Source organism: Chiloscyllium punctatum, chromosome 8, assembly GCF_047496795.1.
Source record: "Chiloscyllium punctatum isolate Juve2018m chromosome 8, sChiPun1.3, whole genome shotgun sequence".
Taxonomy (NCBI): Eukaryota; Metazoa; Chordata; class Chondrichthyes; order Orectolobiformes; family Hemiscylliidae; genus Chiloscyllium; species Chiloscyllium punctatum.
Window position 1 is genome coordinate 22,852,802 of NC_092746.1, and position 15,531 is coordinate 22,868,332.

A 15,531-nucleotide genomic window follows, 5' to 3' on the forward strand; every position below is an offset into this window, starting at 1 on the left:
CCAATTTAATAATATCCTTCCTATAACAGAGCAACTGTAACTGCACACAGTACTCCAGAAGAGGCCTCATCAAAGTCCTGTACAATCTCAACATAATGTCCCATATCCTATACTCAGATGTCTGAGCAATGAATGCAAGCATGCTAAATGCCTTAAGCACCCTGTCTATAGGTGATGCAAATTTCAAAACATTTTGTACCAGAACCCCTTTGTCTGTCTGTTCTACCATTAATTAGATAAGTCTTGCCTTTGTTTGTTTTACCAAAATGTAATACCACACATTTATTCAAATGACTTTCCATTTCCCATCTCCTCAGCCCATTGACACAATTATCAAGACCTCCTTGTAAATCTTAATCACTGTTCACTATACCATGAATTTTGGTGTCATCTCCAAACCTACTGTGCCTCTTTTATTCTCATCCAAATCATAAATGACAAAAAAATGTGGAGCCAGTATTGATCCCTGGAACATCGCTGGTCACAGAAAGAAAAACAATCCTCCACCACTACCTTCTATCTCCTATCATCAAGTCAATTTTGTATCCATTTGGCAAGCTCACCCTGAATTCCATGTGATTTAACTTTACTAATTTGTCAACCAAGTGAAGCCTTATCAAAAGCTTTACTAAAGTGCAAGTAAACAATGTATCATCAATCTTTTAGGTTACTTCCTCAAAAAACTGAATCACGTTTGTGAGACACAATTTCCCTCGCTCAAAACTATGCTGACAATCCCTTGCCTCTCCAAACTCATGTAAATCCTACTTCTCAGAATCCCCTCCAACAACTTAGCCACCACTGATGTCAGACTCACAGGTCTTTAGTTTCCAGGCTTCTCATTACAGCCTTCTTAAATAAAGGCATAGCATTAGCCACCCCCTAGTTCTCCAGCACCTTACCCGTGGTTATAGGTGATACAAATATTTCAGTGAAGCTGAAAGTAGGGATAAAGGAAGCCTACAAGCAATATTGACTTAGTACAGCTTAGCAAGACTGGACCTCAACAAAACCCAGGAGCAGTGATCTGTTCACAGAAAAGTAGGAATTGTGCCTGTGAGTAAATGCCAAAATGCAGTCTGCAGAGCTGGGGGAGCACATTCCCAGTAAAGGAGAGGGAACTGCCGGGTTGTGAGCAACTGTGAGATATTCCATAACAATGAGCTTCTGAAGGAGTTCTCAAGCTGGATGTTCAAAAGTGAAGAAATCCCTTGTAAAGTTTTGATGATAACTCATAATGTCACTAACGACTGTGAGGTTTCTAAGAATTCTATGTTATCTGTCTTGACCTTCTTTGCAATTCACTGTACTCCATGGGGGGTTCGACCACTCTCTGTCCCCTATCCTTCCTTACCTCACATTACTTCTGGATGTCAGAATACAAGGTGTATAGAGATTATAGGTTGTTTTGCTATTCTAACTCTGTATACTACGGGTGTTTTTTGTTCAAAACACCGAAATCCGCTTTTTTGCCTTAGAGGGTTCTTGGGATCTTGCACATTGTATACTTTAAAATCAAGGTTACTGACTCCTAGCTAAATCATAACAATTCTAGTAATCAAGTCTTAAATGTATATTTATGGAAAACTCCATTCACACTGTTTTGCATTATATTGTCCAAGATTTTGTTTTTTGTGGCAAACTGATAGAACTTGGGTAGAACTGATAGGAAGCTGATGCCCACAAAGGTCCTTAGATCTCCCTGGTGTAGATTTCACCTTAGTTGAGCCGTATTTGTAATTTGCAATAACCTCAAGGATCCTTCAGGCATCCAGCAAGTGCTGCCACTTGATTCTTTTTTAATAAATTTAAACATATGATTTTTTATAAATCATAGTAGGGAAAGCTAAAATTGCTTAAGAATAAAGTTAGTTTTCTGGAGCCGGATAATTTTTGCAATATATTCATGAACGTGCTCCATTCAAAAACCAAGTTACAACTCAACAGCAAGACAGGATTTATTTCAGCATTTTAATCAGTAACATAGCATGAAAAGGAAGTTTTCAAAAGCCGCAATAGATCTGTGGGACAATGCACCCTCTAAAGTAGCATGGAACCACTGACAGATTTTGAATTCCTGTACTTCATTGTGCATATGCAAACACAAAAAGTTGCTGTCTGCTGTTGGTTTCCAATAGTAGTGATTGCAAATATGGACAGTTTCACTGTCATTACAACTGCAATTACAATTACGTCCGAGAAATAATTCTGTTCAATTTTTGTTTTTCAGATATGCCTTGCATTGCGTTATTTGCACAAAGAGAAAAGAATTGTCCATAGAGATCTTACACCCAACAATATCATGCTGGGTGAACTAGACAAGGTAACAATAAGTAAGTATGAAACTTCAAAATATTTATGCAAATCAGCCTTTTCAAAATTATTTGTTAGGTACAATCAAGAAAACTGAAATTATTTGACCATTTTATTATGATTCACTGCAACATAGCATGAACATCTTTAAGCCTTGACTGTCCTACAATTCTGCGTATTTTAAACAGAGAAAAATTTTAAGTATGAAATTTTCAATACCTTTGGAGAATTGTCAACAACAAGATTGTTTTCTTCATGGCAAACATGTAGCTGGCCAAAAGCAAATATATAGCCAATGAGTTAATTAAACAGCTAAGACGCTTGACTTGCCATGATGGACAATGAAATATACTTTAGAACACTGCATCAGAGATTTTCATAACTTCTTTTGTTTCTTGAAGTGCCACTGAATTAACCAAAAATGCCACAAAAGCAGATTTTATGGTTTTAAAAATCTCTATTTTCAGTTACCCTTTTTAGGGAGCAGATAAAATGGGAACAAATACAGAAAAGAAACAATTCAGTGTGTCTTCAGGGTTTACAAGACAATTAAACCCAAGGTTTAATGGCCAACTTTTTTAACATTCCCATAACAGACAAAAACATCTCCATTTATTTTGTGTTGTATTGCCTGTGAATCTTGCTCTGTACTGCATGAGTGTAATAATTTCCTAAGTAACAATCATTTTAAGGGCAGTCAATTATAATTTGAAACACTTTCAGACATTTAAGGTATTTCATATTGATAATAAAACAAAAAAAGTAATTATTTTTATGACTCCCATTAGAAATAAACAATTCTAGCATACAATCTTTCCAAGGTATTCTCTGTTAAATTTCAATTGGCATAGGGGACTAGTTGAAAAAAAATACTGGAACTAATGAACACTAAATATTTCTGTTTGATTTTAAAATAGTACTTTAAAGTAAGTAATTTCAAATATGCAACCCTTTCCTGCAAATGATAATCCAGGAGAGAGAAATTTGTGCTGGCTTTCCCTGGTCATTAGATCTTTAACATTATTATGTTTTAGGTGATAATGTTCTGGGTGAAATCATTTTTAATGTATCTTTAATCTGCATTTGCGGGAGGTAGCTCAAGTTGGGAAAACAAACATATCTCTTTTTAAAGGGCCCCTACATCCAATGTTTGTTTAGAGGAGGTGGGAACAGGAAGTAATTGGAAGTTTTAAGAGACTATTTCAGTTCTTTGGGACTTCATCTTCGTTAATGTATAAGCTGCTAGCCTCTGTTACAATTGCAACATCTCAGCCACTCATTCCCCATAGCCCTGCTATCCTAACTAATGCTTCCGCTATGAAAATAAAGCAAACTGCTGACAATTTAAGACAGCTCTAATTCATATATCCTTGATCTGTAAAAACGTTTCTATTCATGAAACACGTTCAAAGATTTTAAATCCCTTCAAATGTTCAATCTGTTATAAAAACAAAATTGTGATCACTAGACTGGTAATCTTTTAATAGGCATTAAACATCAAAATGTGAATTTATAACACTGTGCTTTAATATGTGCAGTTGTAGCATTTTAAATGCAGCTGACCATTCATATCAACGTGAATTGGAATAACAGCACTTGGTAAATGTCAACAAAGAGCTTTATTGGAAATGCAGCAACAGATCATAGGGGCTGGATTTTTTGAGGAGTGACAGTCTCATGCAAATTGGCCCATTTTTAAATGAAAAAATGGAGCACTGCATTTCTAAAAGGTGATTTCACTCATGGCTCACTCAGAAATTTGGAGGTGTACTTCCATTCTGATAATTCTTTCGTAGTGCAGAATTTCAGAGGAAGGTAAACCACGCCCCCTTTCATAGCAGTTATATGCTATATTCTGAAACCTGTAAGATCTTCCTGTAGATGTGAAGCTCACAGTCCTTCAGCAAGGCACAGCTTGCATCTATTTTCTCTTCTGGATCCACAAAAAACAATATCATCTCCTGGCAAGAGGGCTTGTGTCACTCCCAATTTTCCCCCGATCCATCAACACATTCCATTGCTTGTCTAATTTGTTTTCATATTAAGAAAAACTTTTTCTTTACTTCAACCTTTTTTTTTGTAAAAGGCCTAGATATATCCTTTTCTTAAAAAGTAGGTCACTCCAATCTGGAATATTACCATCCCATCAACTTTTTCTTAATCACTGGGAGAATGATGAATGAGTCATCAGCATGCCATCAAAGGTTTTAAACATGACAATAACCCGCTGATTGAAGCTCAGTTTGGGTGGTCCCAGAAGCAGGTGACACCAGACCTGATTCCAGTTTTGATCCCAATGTATTTTAAGAAGAAACATAACTTCAGAGGTGAGAATAACTCTTCTTGAATTGCTGACTCGGGCATGGGTTTGACCAGAAACACCTTGCATCGTTTCTCATCTTGCCTGGCATTAAAAAACTATTATCAAGCTGGAGAGTGTTCAAAAGAGATTTACCAGGTTGTTGCCAGCTATGGAAATTTTGAGTTATAAAGAAAGACTGAATTTTTTCAGTGGAGTGTAGGAGGTTGAGAGGTGACCTTATAGAAGTTCATAATATCATAAGGGATAGAAATAGGATTAATAGTAGTTGTCTTTTCTTTAGGATGAGTATTTCCAAACTACAGGGCACATTTTTAAGGTGAGAGAGAGATTTAAAAAAGACATGAGGGACAATTTTTTTACACGGAGCGGGTCTGTGTGTGGAATGAACTTCCTGAGGAAGTGATCGATGTGGGCAGTTACAAGGTTTAAAAGATATTTGGATAAGTACATGAATAGAAAAGGTTTGGAGGGATATGGGCCAGGAGCAGGGAGGTACGACTCGTTTAATTTAGGATTATGTTCAGCATGGACGGGGTTGGTACAAAGGGTCTGTTTCTGTGTTGTATGACTGTAAGACTCTATGATGAGAATTGTTGATCAATCATCTCAAACCCAGAACAACATTAAAGGATGCTCAAATAGCATCATAGACCCAGCTACCTTTAGTTGCTTCATCAATCACATTCCATTCACTGTACACTCAGGGGTTTGTCACAGCATTTAGCTCGACAGTTTTTGATATAATAACGTTGTTCATACCTGCATTCAGCAGAACCAGAACAATAACTTGCTGTGGGCAAATAAGAAGCAAATTTGTGTCCAACAGTGACAGGTAATGATAAAGATAATAAAATCAGAAAGTTAACAACGATAAAACAACAATACTTTAGAAAAATTAGAAAAAAACAACAGATTTGACAGCCTTGGTGGAGATAGAAACAAAGTTAATGTTTCAGGTGTGTGACCATGCATACACTTTACTTCATTGCTAATAGTGGAGAAAGTTCAGAATATAACAGATTTTAATGAATTAAAGAGAGTGTCTGGAAATTTTCTGAAAGTAAAGGAGACTACGTCATAGGCAGTAAATAGAGTATGAGTCGAAAAGTGTGGAATAGCACAGCAGGTTGAGCATTTTCCGAGGAGCAGGAGAGTCAATGTTTTGGACGTAAGCCCTTCATCAGCACATTCCACACTTTTCGATTCTGATCTCCAGCATCTGCAGTCCTCACTTTCTCCTAGTAAATAGAGTATACTAAATAAAAGAAATAAATTACTATTTCAACTGGAAGGAATGTTTGGAACCTTAGATGGTGAAAAAGGAGGAGGTAAAATGGCAATTATTGCATGACATCTTCTCTGCTTGCGTGGAAAAGTGCCTCATGAATAGGAATGGATCTTGGAGGAGACTGAGGAGTGGACCAGGGTGTCATGAAGGGGGAAAAGTCCCTTCAGATTCTTGAAGAAGGAGGCAAATGGAAGATGTACTTCTAATCTAAATCATGCTGAAGGTGATAAAAATGGCAGAGAATAATTCATTGAACATTCAAGCTGGTGAGGTAGAAATTGAAGACCAGAGCAATCCTGTTGTGGTCTGGGAAAGAAGTGAAAAGGTGACAGCACCAACATGTACCATGGAATAGAATGTGTTGAGGTCTTAATAACTACAGTGTTTGGGAATCTTGTTGCGGAAAAGAATGACACATCAGAATGCTTGCATTGAATATTGTATAGGCTGAACACATACAATTGAGAAAGAGAAACTAGGAGAATGGGGTGTAGTCCTTCTGGAAGTAGGGTGTGAGGAAGTGTAGCAAAGATGTCTATGTGCATAAATAGGCTTATAGTGAATGTTGGGAGAGTGTGAGGACTGCAGATGCTGGAGAGTCAGAGCTGAAAATTGTGGCACTGGAAAAGCACAGCAGGTCAGGCAGTATCTGAGGACCAGGAGAGTCAATGTTTTGGACATATGCCCTTCATGAGGAATAGTGAATATTGTTTGATAGTATATTGGCAGAAATGAAGCCAAAGTGTCAAGGAAAGGAAGAGATGAGGTGGAGAAGAACCGTGTGAAGACAAGCAAAGGATGGAAATTGTAAACAAATTTATAATCTAATCAAGTTCTGGATGTGAACATGAAATGGCACATATTCTGTCATCAATGTATTGGGAAAAAAGGTAAAGCAGTGGACTTGAATAGCACTATTGTAATGTCTGTTCGACATTTACCACAAGAACTCAGGCACAGCTGCAGAATACATGCAGGTACTCATATCAAAACCCCATATATGAAAGAAATGAGTGAAATTGAAGGTGAAATGTGAGAAGAAGTTCAGAAAGATGGAGGAGCATGGTTATAATGGAGACTGGTTTGGGCCTTTAATTATGAATTTTGGGAAAGACATAGAAGAATACACTTTGGGTTTAGAGGATTATGCATTGGTGAGAAGATCTGCAGAGGGATTAAGGTCAGAGACAGTCTGGAAACAATGATCCTACATTTGGTAGTAATATTGTAGTCTGGGAAATTATGTCAAATAGTGGCCATCTCAACAAGAGAGCCAAATTATATTTTTTTACATTTATTGTGATTTCTTTGTTATATTCCTCTTCATTAACAAGCTGCGGTCACCACTGACCCAGCCATATGGCTACTTAACAAGTCAGATGTTGGGCACTCTGCAGGCAATCTGTTTTTTTTCTGCCTTTCTACCACCAAGTCAGGAGTATGATGCAGTATTGGATTGGTGCACCTGTAAGAGTATTTGAGAATATAGCAGTCTGCTCACTTGATTGGCACTTAACTCACTTGCTTAAATCCTTCCACCTCTGATGTAATGTGTCTGTAATGTGTGCTGTCTACAGAGATATGCAGTAATTTGCTGGAACTTCTTCAGCAGCATCAAAACTGTGGTCGGGTCCTCTGAAGGCCAAGGTCAACAATTATATGGAAACTCATCAGCAAATTTGACACTAGCCTGATAGTTGATATAGTTATTCCTTTTGTTGATACAAGGAACTCCCTTATTAAGAGCATTGTCAGAGACCTTTACCTTATAGCAGCAAAAAAAATCAAATAATATACTTACCAGTACTTTCTCAAATAAAACCAAGATTTGGAATAGATTATAGTCATGCGAGTAACATCCAACTTGGAAGAATGAGTTGAATAGACAGCAACAATTCTGAGACTTCTTGGTGGCTTATCATTTTATTTATCTTATTCCCACTCTGACCTCTCTTTGTCCTTATACAATTTCGAGGAAGCTCGATGTCACATCGAGAGATCAATTTGTCTTTCTATTCGGCATTTAGTAGCCCACCAGCTATAAGTGACATTAACAACTTCAGACTTTAATCATACTTCAGTTTTTTGATAGCGGTGTAAGATGCATGTGCCAGTACTTCTGGAATTTAGGGAGGGTGTGAAAGATTCATGGTAAAGGGCCTGTGTGATAGTTTACAACCTCAGTGACTCCATAATTTTACCTTCAACTCTACTCCCTGGCCAGTGGAACCTGCTCACTTTTGCTAGTTTTGACATGATCTGTTTGTGATTGTTAATCATCTGTTCTCTCAGTTTCATGCAGGTCTAGAATTTCCCATTGTTCTCCTTTTGTGTTGTGCTGTTATCATATCTCAAGTCATTGTTTTCAACAAATTATTTGCTTTTTCTTACTTTTCATGCATATCGCTATTTATTTCACACCACCACTTCACCGGCCCAGTAACTCCTTATTAATTATAATGCTACCTATTCCTGATGAAGGGTCAAACCTTATTTTTGTCTCTAGAAATGTTACCTACCCTGCTAAGTGTTTCCAGGATGTTCAGCTTTCAATTTTACAGCACCAGTGCAATTTGATACTTCACTTTAAGGCTCCCTGTCAGTAGGTGGCATTGTAGCTCCACACAAAATTTGTCAACTTTCTCCTTTTTGAATATTTTCTGTGTCTTTTCTCAATATCATTAGATATTTTGAGATGCAGAGCAGTTTACTGTAGCAAAGCTTCACATACTAGTTCAGATTTATATTCCAGATTTGGTTGCAGAGAGGTGGGAGAAACATCATCTTCCCCCAATCTGCCTTTTAAAAATGGCTGTTTGTTCTTCCCATTTTCGTCCAAGGAGATGGGAATCGGAATGGGCAACACAAGAAAAGACTGCTTATTTCCGGGGCAGACTAAATTAGAAAGCCTGTCTGGTAACTCTGGCAATGTGTTCATAGTTTAAAGGTAAAGATTAAAAATGAAATATTAGTTCTGCTGTCATCTTCTCACTCCCTTCTTTCTCCATACTCCATCCATATCACTTAATTCCATATACCCTCTTCCAAGGCCCCACTCTTGTCATGTCAACCCATATATCTGTACCTGCCCCATGGCCACTCATAAGTCTATGCTTCCAACCATCTTATGCCCTTTATAACCTCTATGCAACTTATACTCCCTATCCACTAACCATTGTCCTCTGTCTATGCCATCTCGCCCAGTATTTACTATGAGCATACTTTGGGAAGCATATTGACAAAAAAATCACAATATCAGCCTGTATGTAAAGTTGCTTTTGAAAACAAGGACCATAATCTAAAAAAAATTAGAATTCCCTTGACCAATCTCATTCGTAAACAAATATTTCTATTCTACAAGTGTTTGGAGCTGTCCATTAAAATATTTACATGATAGGCAGCCCGTTATAAAAATGATATTTTGGAAAATCAACCTTGCAACACAAATTCTATAATGGATTATGTCAATAAGACTGCTGAAATATCTAGCATTTGTTTGAAATACCACACATCTTTAGACAGTTCCTTGACAGCTTTGATAGTTCCTTGACAGATTTGGCAGTCCCAATCATCAGACCAGCCATTAGTAAAATATTGGAAAAGATTGTCAGCAGTGCTTTCAAGTGGCATATGCGTAGGAATAATCTGCTCACTGACACTCAGTTTGGGTGTCAGCAGGGTCACACAGTTCCTGATCTTAAAACACTCTTGTTCAAACGTGGACAAATGAGCTGAATTCCATAGGTAAGGCCTTTGACATCAGGGCAGCATTGAACTAAGGATAACATTGAGAAGTCGATGGGAGTCAGGGAAAAGCATTCCATTGTTTGGAGTACTACTTAGCACAAAGGAAAATGGTTGTGGTTGTTGAAGGTTAGTCATTTCAATTCCAGGCTACCATGTAGTCACTATCACCTTAGGTGAATGTCCTAGGCCCAATCATCTTAGGATGACTCATCAATGATCTGCACTCCATCTTAATATCAGAAGCACAATGTTCAACATTATTCACAATTCGTCAGGTACTGAAGCAACCCGTGTCTATATGCAGCACAACTTGCCAACATCCAAGCTTGGGCTGATAAGTGGCAAGTAAAATTTGAGCCACCAAAGTGCCAGAGAAAGACCATCTCCATCAAAAGAGAATCTAATGATTCCCCTTAACATTCAATGGCATTACCATTACTGAAATCTCCGCTATCAACATCTTATGCTGCATTAAATTTCAAGCAAAGTGCTCATGATATTATTACTGCAACCTGAAAGTCTCAGACACCATCTTAATTCTGATAACACTATTAGCACTACTAGCTAATATCCCACTATTAGCATTCATCTCTGCTATCTCAAAATATCTTAATACCAACTCAGACACTGGTGTGTTTGTGGGGATAATGTTTGTATTCAGTAGCCAGATATATAAAACATCTGTTGGATATTTCAATACCAAGATATCCATTCTTAGTTTCTTGTATAATGACAGATAATATAAGCATTGCTGCATCAAGTAAAGTTACTCTTCTGGAGGCACAATGCACATCACAGTTAGCACCAGAGGCCATTTATTTTTTAAAAAACCTCCATGTTATTATTTGAAAAATTAATTGAAGCCTAACCAGAGAGTAGCTTTGGCCAGCAGAGATTTGGACAAAGGGCATTTTCTCACCCTGTAAACAACATTAATTACTGTGAATAAAACGATTGCATAGATCTGGAGATAGTGTATTAACTACCAATAAAACAAACGTAAATCCGTTTGATTAGAAATTAAGCTTTTTCAAAGTAGAAGGAATTTCTAACATTGACTAAATTGAAAGATCAAATTAAGAAGCGCCATTGCACTTTTAAGCTGAGACTCAGTGCATGACAAAGCATATGCGTGTTCGTGAAAGTGAAACAAAAATGACAATATCTCCAAACAGTACCACCTGCAAAATCTATTCCTAAAAAAGGGGTATATTTAATTTCCACTGACACAATGTCAATGCATTTTTTAAATTAACACTGACTGAAAAGTACAGTCCAACAGTTTTTTTTTTAATCAGGAAAGCAGAAACTTCGTTTTGAAATAGGCATCTAATAACACCCTTATTCACATTTGCCATTGGCAAGGCAGGTTTTGCAGAATTAACATATCCAGTCTATCCAGTCTATACAATGCTAAAGATTCAAAATAAGATCTGGAAAATTCTCAAAGATCAGTTCAAAGTAAGAATTAATTTCAGAATTAACAGACTCTAACTCATCATACAAACAGAAAACAGAATGAATGTGACTTTTCAAAGAGAAACTTCAAGAAATGTTCATTGAATTAGTGATCACCAGCACATCATTTAAAGCTTTTTGACTGGATCTTCTGGACAAGAAAAAGGGCCATAGCATTGATGCATTGCTTAAAAATTGACCCAATATGAAGCGATAGTGGTTGTCCAACAACAGTTACATGTTTTAGGTGCAGTCAGCGCTACTGCTGTGGTCAGAAAAGTGTTTCAAGCCATCAAATATCTGTAATGAGTGTTGTGGCATGCACCAACCCAAGGCTGCCCAGCAAAGCATGTAGCACAAAGGGACAGTGGGTATGCAAGTGCAGGAAATATGTTTCTAAAAGCCAAACCAGACTCCAGTTTAAGACACACATGGACATAATATTGGCAGCAAGGAAAATCTTAAGAAGGTACGCAAAAACAAACACTTCAACAAGGTTCAGAGTCTACCAAATGGAAAGCAAATTTTAGATTAGATTAGATTACTTACAGTGTGGAAACAGGCCCTTCGGCCCAACAAGTCCACACCGCCCCGCCGAAGCGTAACCCACCCATACCCCTACATCTACATCTAGCCCTTACCTAACACTACGGGCAATTTAGCATAGCCAATTCACCTGACCTGCACATCTTTGGACTGTCGGAGGAAACCGGAGCACCCGGAGGAAACCCACCCACGCAGACACGGGGAGAACGTGCAAACTCCACACAGTCAGTCGCCTGAGGCGGGAATTGAACCCGGGTCTCCGGCGCTGTGAGGCAGCAGTGCTAACCACTGTGCCACCGTGCCGCCCATTCTATAAGATGATCTCTATTTTTGTGTTAACTGTACACACCAGGTTGATAGTATAAGGCGATCAGAAGTTTTTGCAATATTAACATTATATATCCTGAAAAAGAAGGACGACATTCAGTCAAAGGTAAAGTTAACACAGAAGCTAGTGTCAACATATTGCAGCTTCTCTTCTGAAAAGCATATACTTCAACAAGTGACACTCCATCGCTACAACTTACAGGAGACTTTCACATCAAATAACAAAACAATAATTCTGTTCACTAGCAGAATCACGATGCAATGCAAATATTCAGGCTCATCTTGGCGTTCTGACATTGTCTTCCTGTTAGATATAAATGGTCAAGCTTTGGCAGGACTGTCAACATTCACAATCTTGAAGTAGTCACAGTTCATGCGTTCCAAATGACCCATACTGTGGAAGAACAGAACATACTTGTCACAATTGCATCAGATGGAGTTGAAGATGTTCTCAGTGTTGATCTGTTACACTGACCAGAACCAGTCTGAACAACTGCAATCAACAGCTGCCAAAGATGAGCAGCTACAAGAGCTTGCAAAACATCATTATCCTGGATTGGTCATATATATTAAATATTCCTTTATTTTGGCTACACAGAGATGAACTTGGTACTTTGCAACAAGTTATTTTCAAGGGCAAAGAAGTCCTAAAGCTACACCAAGTGTTCACGTCTACATTACAACAAAGACACAAGGGTATTGAACACACAAGATAGCTGGTGAATCTGTACAGCCAGGAATGAATCAGGATATTCAGAGACTCATGAATGCAAGTGAGATATTCCAAAAATATTAGTCCTAGTGCCAGGGAGGAGCCTCAGTTTCTATATCCATATCATGTTCCAGCCAATACAACAGATCTACTCAGTGTATGTGTGAGATTACACCATCGTCATGGATTACTTCTCCAGATTTCCCATCATTCAGTCACTTAATGTAATGTATGCAATCATCATTGACATGATATGTTCTAATTTTGTTTATTAGGTATCCTGGAATGAATAGTATCTGACAATGTACCACCTTTTGCTGGCAAACCATTTAAAGGTGTGGACCAAGTAGAATTTCAATTCAGCACCCCACTATCCACTCAACACATGGTATGCATTGTCAAATCAATGATCATCAAATGTCAGGCAACAAACAAGATTTTTAAATTTCGTTACTTTATTTACACGTAGCATCAATGGAGAAGGGATTACTTTCCTCAGTGCAACCTAGGCTGGGAAGGCAAACGTGAATGACATTGTTCGGCAACCAAATGTCTAACCATGCTGAGCTATAGGTTCTTTTTCAAAGACAAAGGAGAAAGAGATAGACAACAATGAGCAGGTAGTGAGTGACCAAAACTGTGCACTGAGCAGAGAGTGTAATTGTCAAAACTCGGAAGTGTCACGTTGAAGTTTGACTTGTCAGTTTTGTAAACTATGTTTTACCTGCTTACATAATTATTGAATTGACCACACTTATATACAACCATATATAGCTGTTTGGGAACAGTTTTATCTTTGGATAAAGAGGAATATGGTGTTATGTCGCACAGTTACTATGTTTATATATAAGTCTTTATATAATAGCCAGCTGCAATAAGCAACTGTTAGATCGTTCAATGTCATGTTATCGAGGCCCAGTTTCTTATGGGGGATAATATAAGCATTGCCATATCATGTAAAGATATCCTGCTGGAGGCAAGCCTATGTTACCTGGGGGTTATCATTGATCATAAACTGACGGGACCAGCCGGATAACTACTGTGGCTACAAGAGCAAGTCCAACCCACAAGCTTCAACTGCTAAAAAGGACATGGACTGCAGATGCACTGGAACACAACTGCCTGCTAGCTCCCTCCAAGCCACACATCATCCTGACTGAGAACTATTACTGCTCCTTCACTGTCAATGGATTGAAATCCTGGAAATCCCTTCCTAGCAGCACTGTGGATATACCTACACCCAAAGGACTGCAGTGGTTCAAAAAAGCAGCTTGCCATCATCTTATCAACAACTATTATGGATGGGCAATAAATGCTGACCTAACCCGTGACATCCATATTCCCATGAAGCAAGTTTTTAAAATGTTTATACACATTTTAAAATCATAGCATCATTCTGTTGAGAAGAGGTCCATTGGCTCACTGAGTCTGCACTGGCAAAATTATAAATGTACACTGGTCTCACTTTCCAGCATTTGGCCCATAGCCTTGAATGTAATGACATTTTGAATGCTCAGCCAAGTGCTTTTTCTCGGTTGTGAGATTTCCCACCTCAACTACCCTACCAGGCAGTGCATTTGAGATTCCAGCTACCCTCAATATTTTCCTCAACTCTCCTCTAAACCACCTGCCTTTCATCTTAAAATAATGCCTCCTTGTTTTGACCCTTTAACTAAGAGGGAGCAATTTCTCCCTTAGTGTATCCATGACTTTCATCATCTCAGTCAAGTATCCCCTTGATCTTCTCTGCTCTAAACAACCCTAGTCTATTCAACCTCTCTTCAAAGCTAAAGTGTTCAATCACAGGATCATCCTGTTGAATCTCCTCAGTAACCCCTTCAGTGCAGTCACATCCTCCCATAGGGTGGGGACCAGGACTCTACACAGTACTGGGCCTAACTAACATTGCGTACAGCTCCAACATAACCTGCTATTATAACATATGCCACAACTGATAAAAACCAAGTGTCGTGTCTCCCTTCTTAGCTACCTACTAACCTGTCATAGAGTCATAGATCTGTATTAATACAGCTTGAAAACAGACCCTTAAGTCCAACTAGTTCATGCTAACTATGTTCCCAAACTAAACTAGTCTTATTTGCCTGCACCTAGCCCATATTGCCTATTTGTATACTTATCAAACACATTTTAAATGTTGTAACTTCATCTGCATCCACCACTTCCTCTGGCAGTTCATTTCACACATCTATCACTCTCTGTGTGGAAAGGTTGCCCCTCAAGTCTTTTTAAAATCTAACTTCTCCTACTTAAAGATATGCCCGTAAGTTTTGAACTACCCATCCTAGGAAAAATACCCTCGCTAATCACTTTATCATGATTTTATAAACTTCTGTGAAGTCACCCCTCAACCTCCTACACTCCAGTGAAAAAAGTCCTCACCTTTTTTTATAACTCAAACCCTCCATTCCTGGTAATATCCTGTTGAATCTTTTCTGACCCCTCTCCAATTTAATAGTATCCTTCCTATAGCAGGGCAATGAGAACTGCACACAGTACTCCAGAAGAGGCCTTGCTGCCTTCAGAGATCTGTAGATGAACACTCCCAGATCCCTCTGTTCCTCTGGACCTCCTATTGTCCTGCTATTCACTGAGTGCTCTCTTTTCTTTTATTTCTTCCACAAGCCAATTTTTATGTATAAGCACGCATACACTTCACAATTCCAAAGGTTGCCTTACGTTTCCCAAAGAGAATGTTACATCTCCCAAAGAGCAACTTATTATCTCCAAAACTGTCCCAGGATCAGATCCATAGAGGCACTTTGCATCTTCAAAACTGACCAAAAAATATATATTAAG

At 38.3% G+C, this 15,531-nt stretch overlaps 1 protein-coding gene across 1 annotated transcript in view; it reads left to right on the forward strand.

Moving 5' to 3' along the window:
- The window catches only part of nek10 (NIMA-related kinase 10), a 235,924-nt gene that overhangs the window by 152,697 nt on the left and 67,696 nt on the right, over positions 1 to 15,531 (forward strand). The window contains exon 22 of the mRNA XM_072575222.1: positions 2,231 to 2,333. Within this exon, the coding sequence (XP_072431323.1) occupies positions 2,231 to 2,333 (103 nt within the window). The remainder of the gene's footprint in view (positions 1 to 2,230; positions 2,334 to 15,531) is intronic.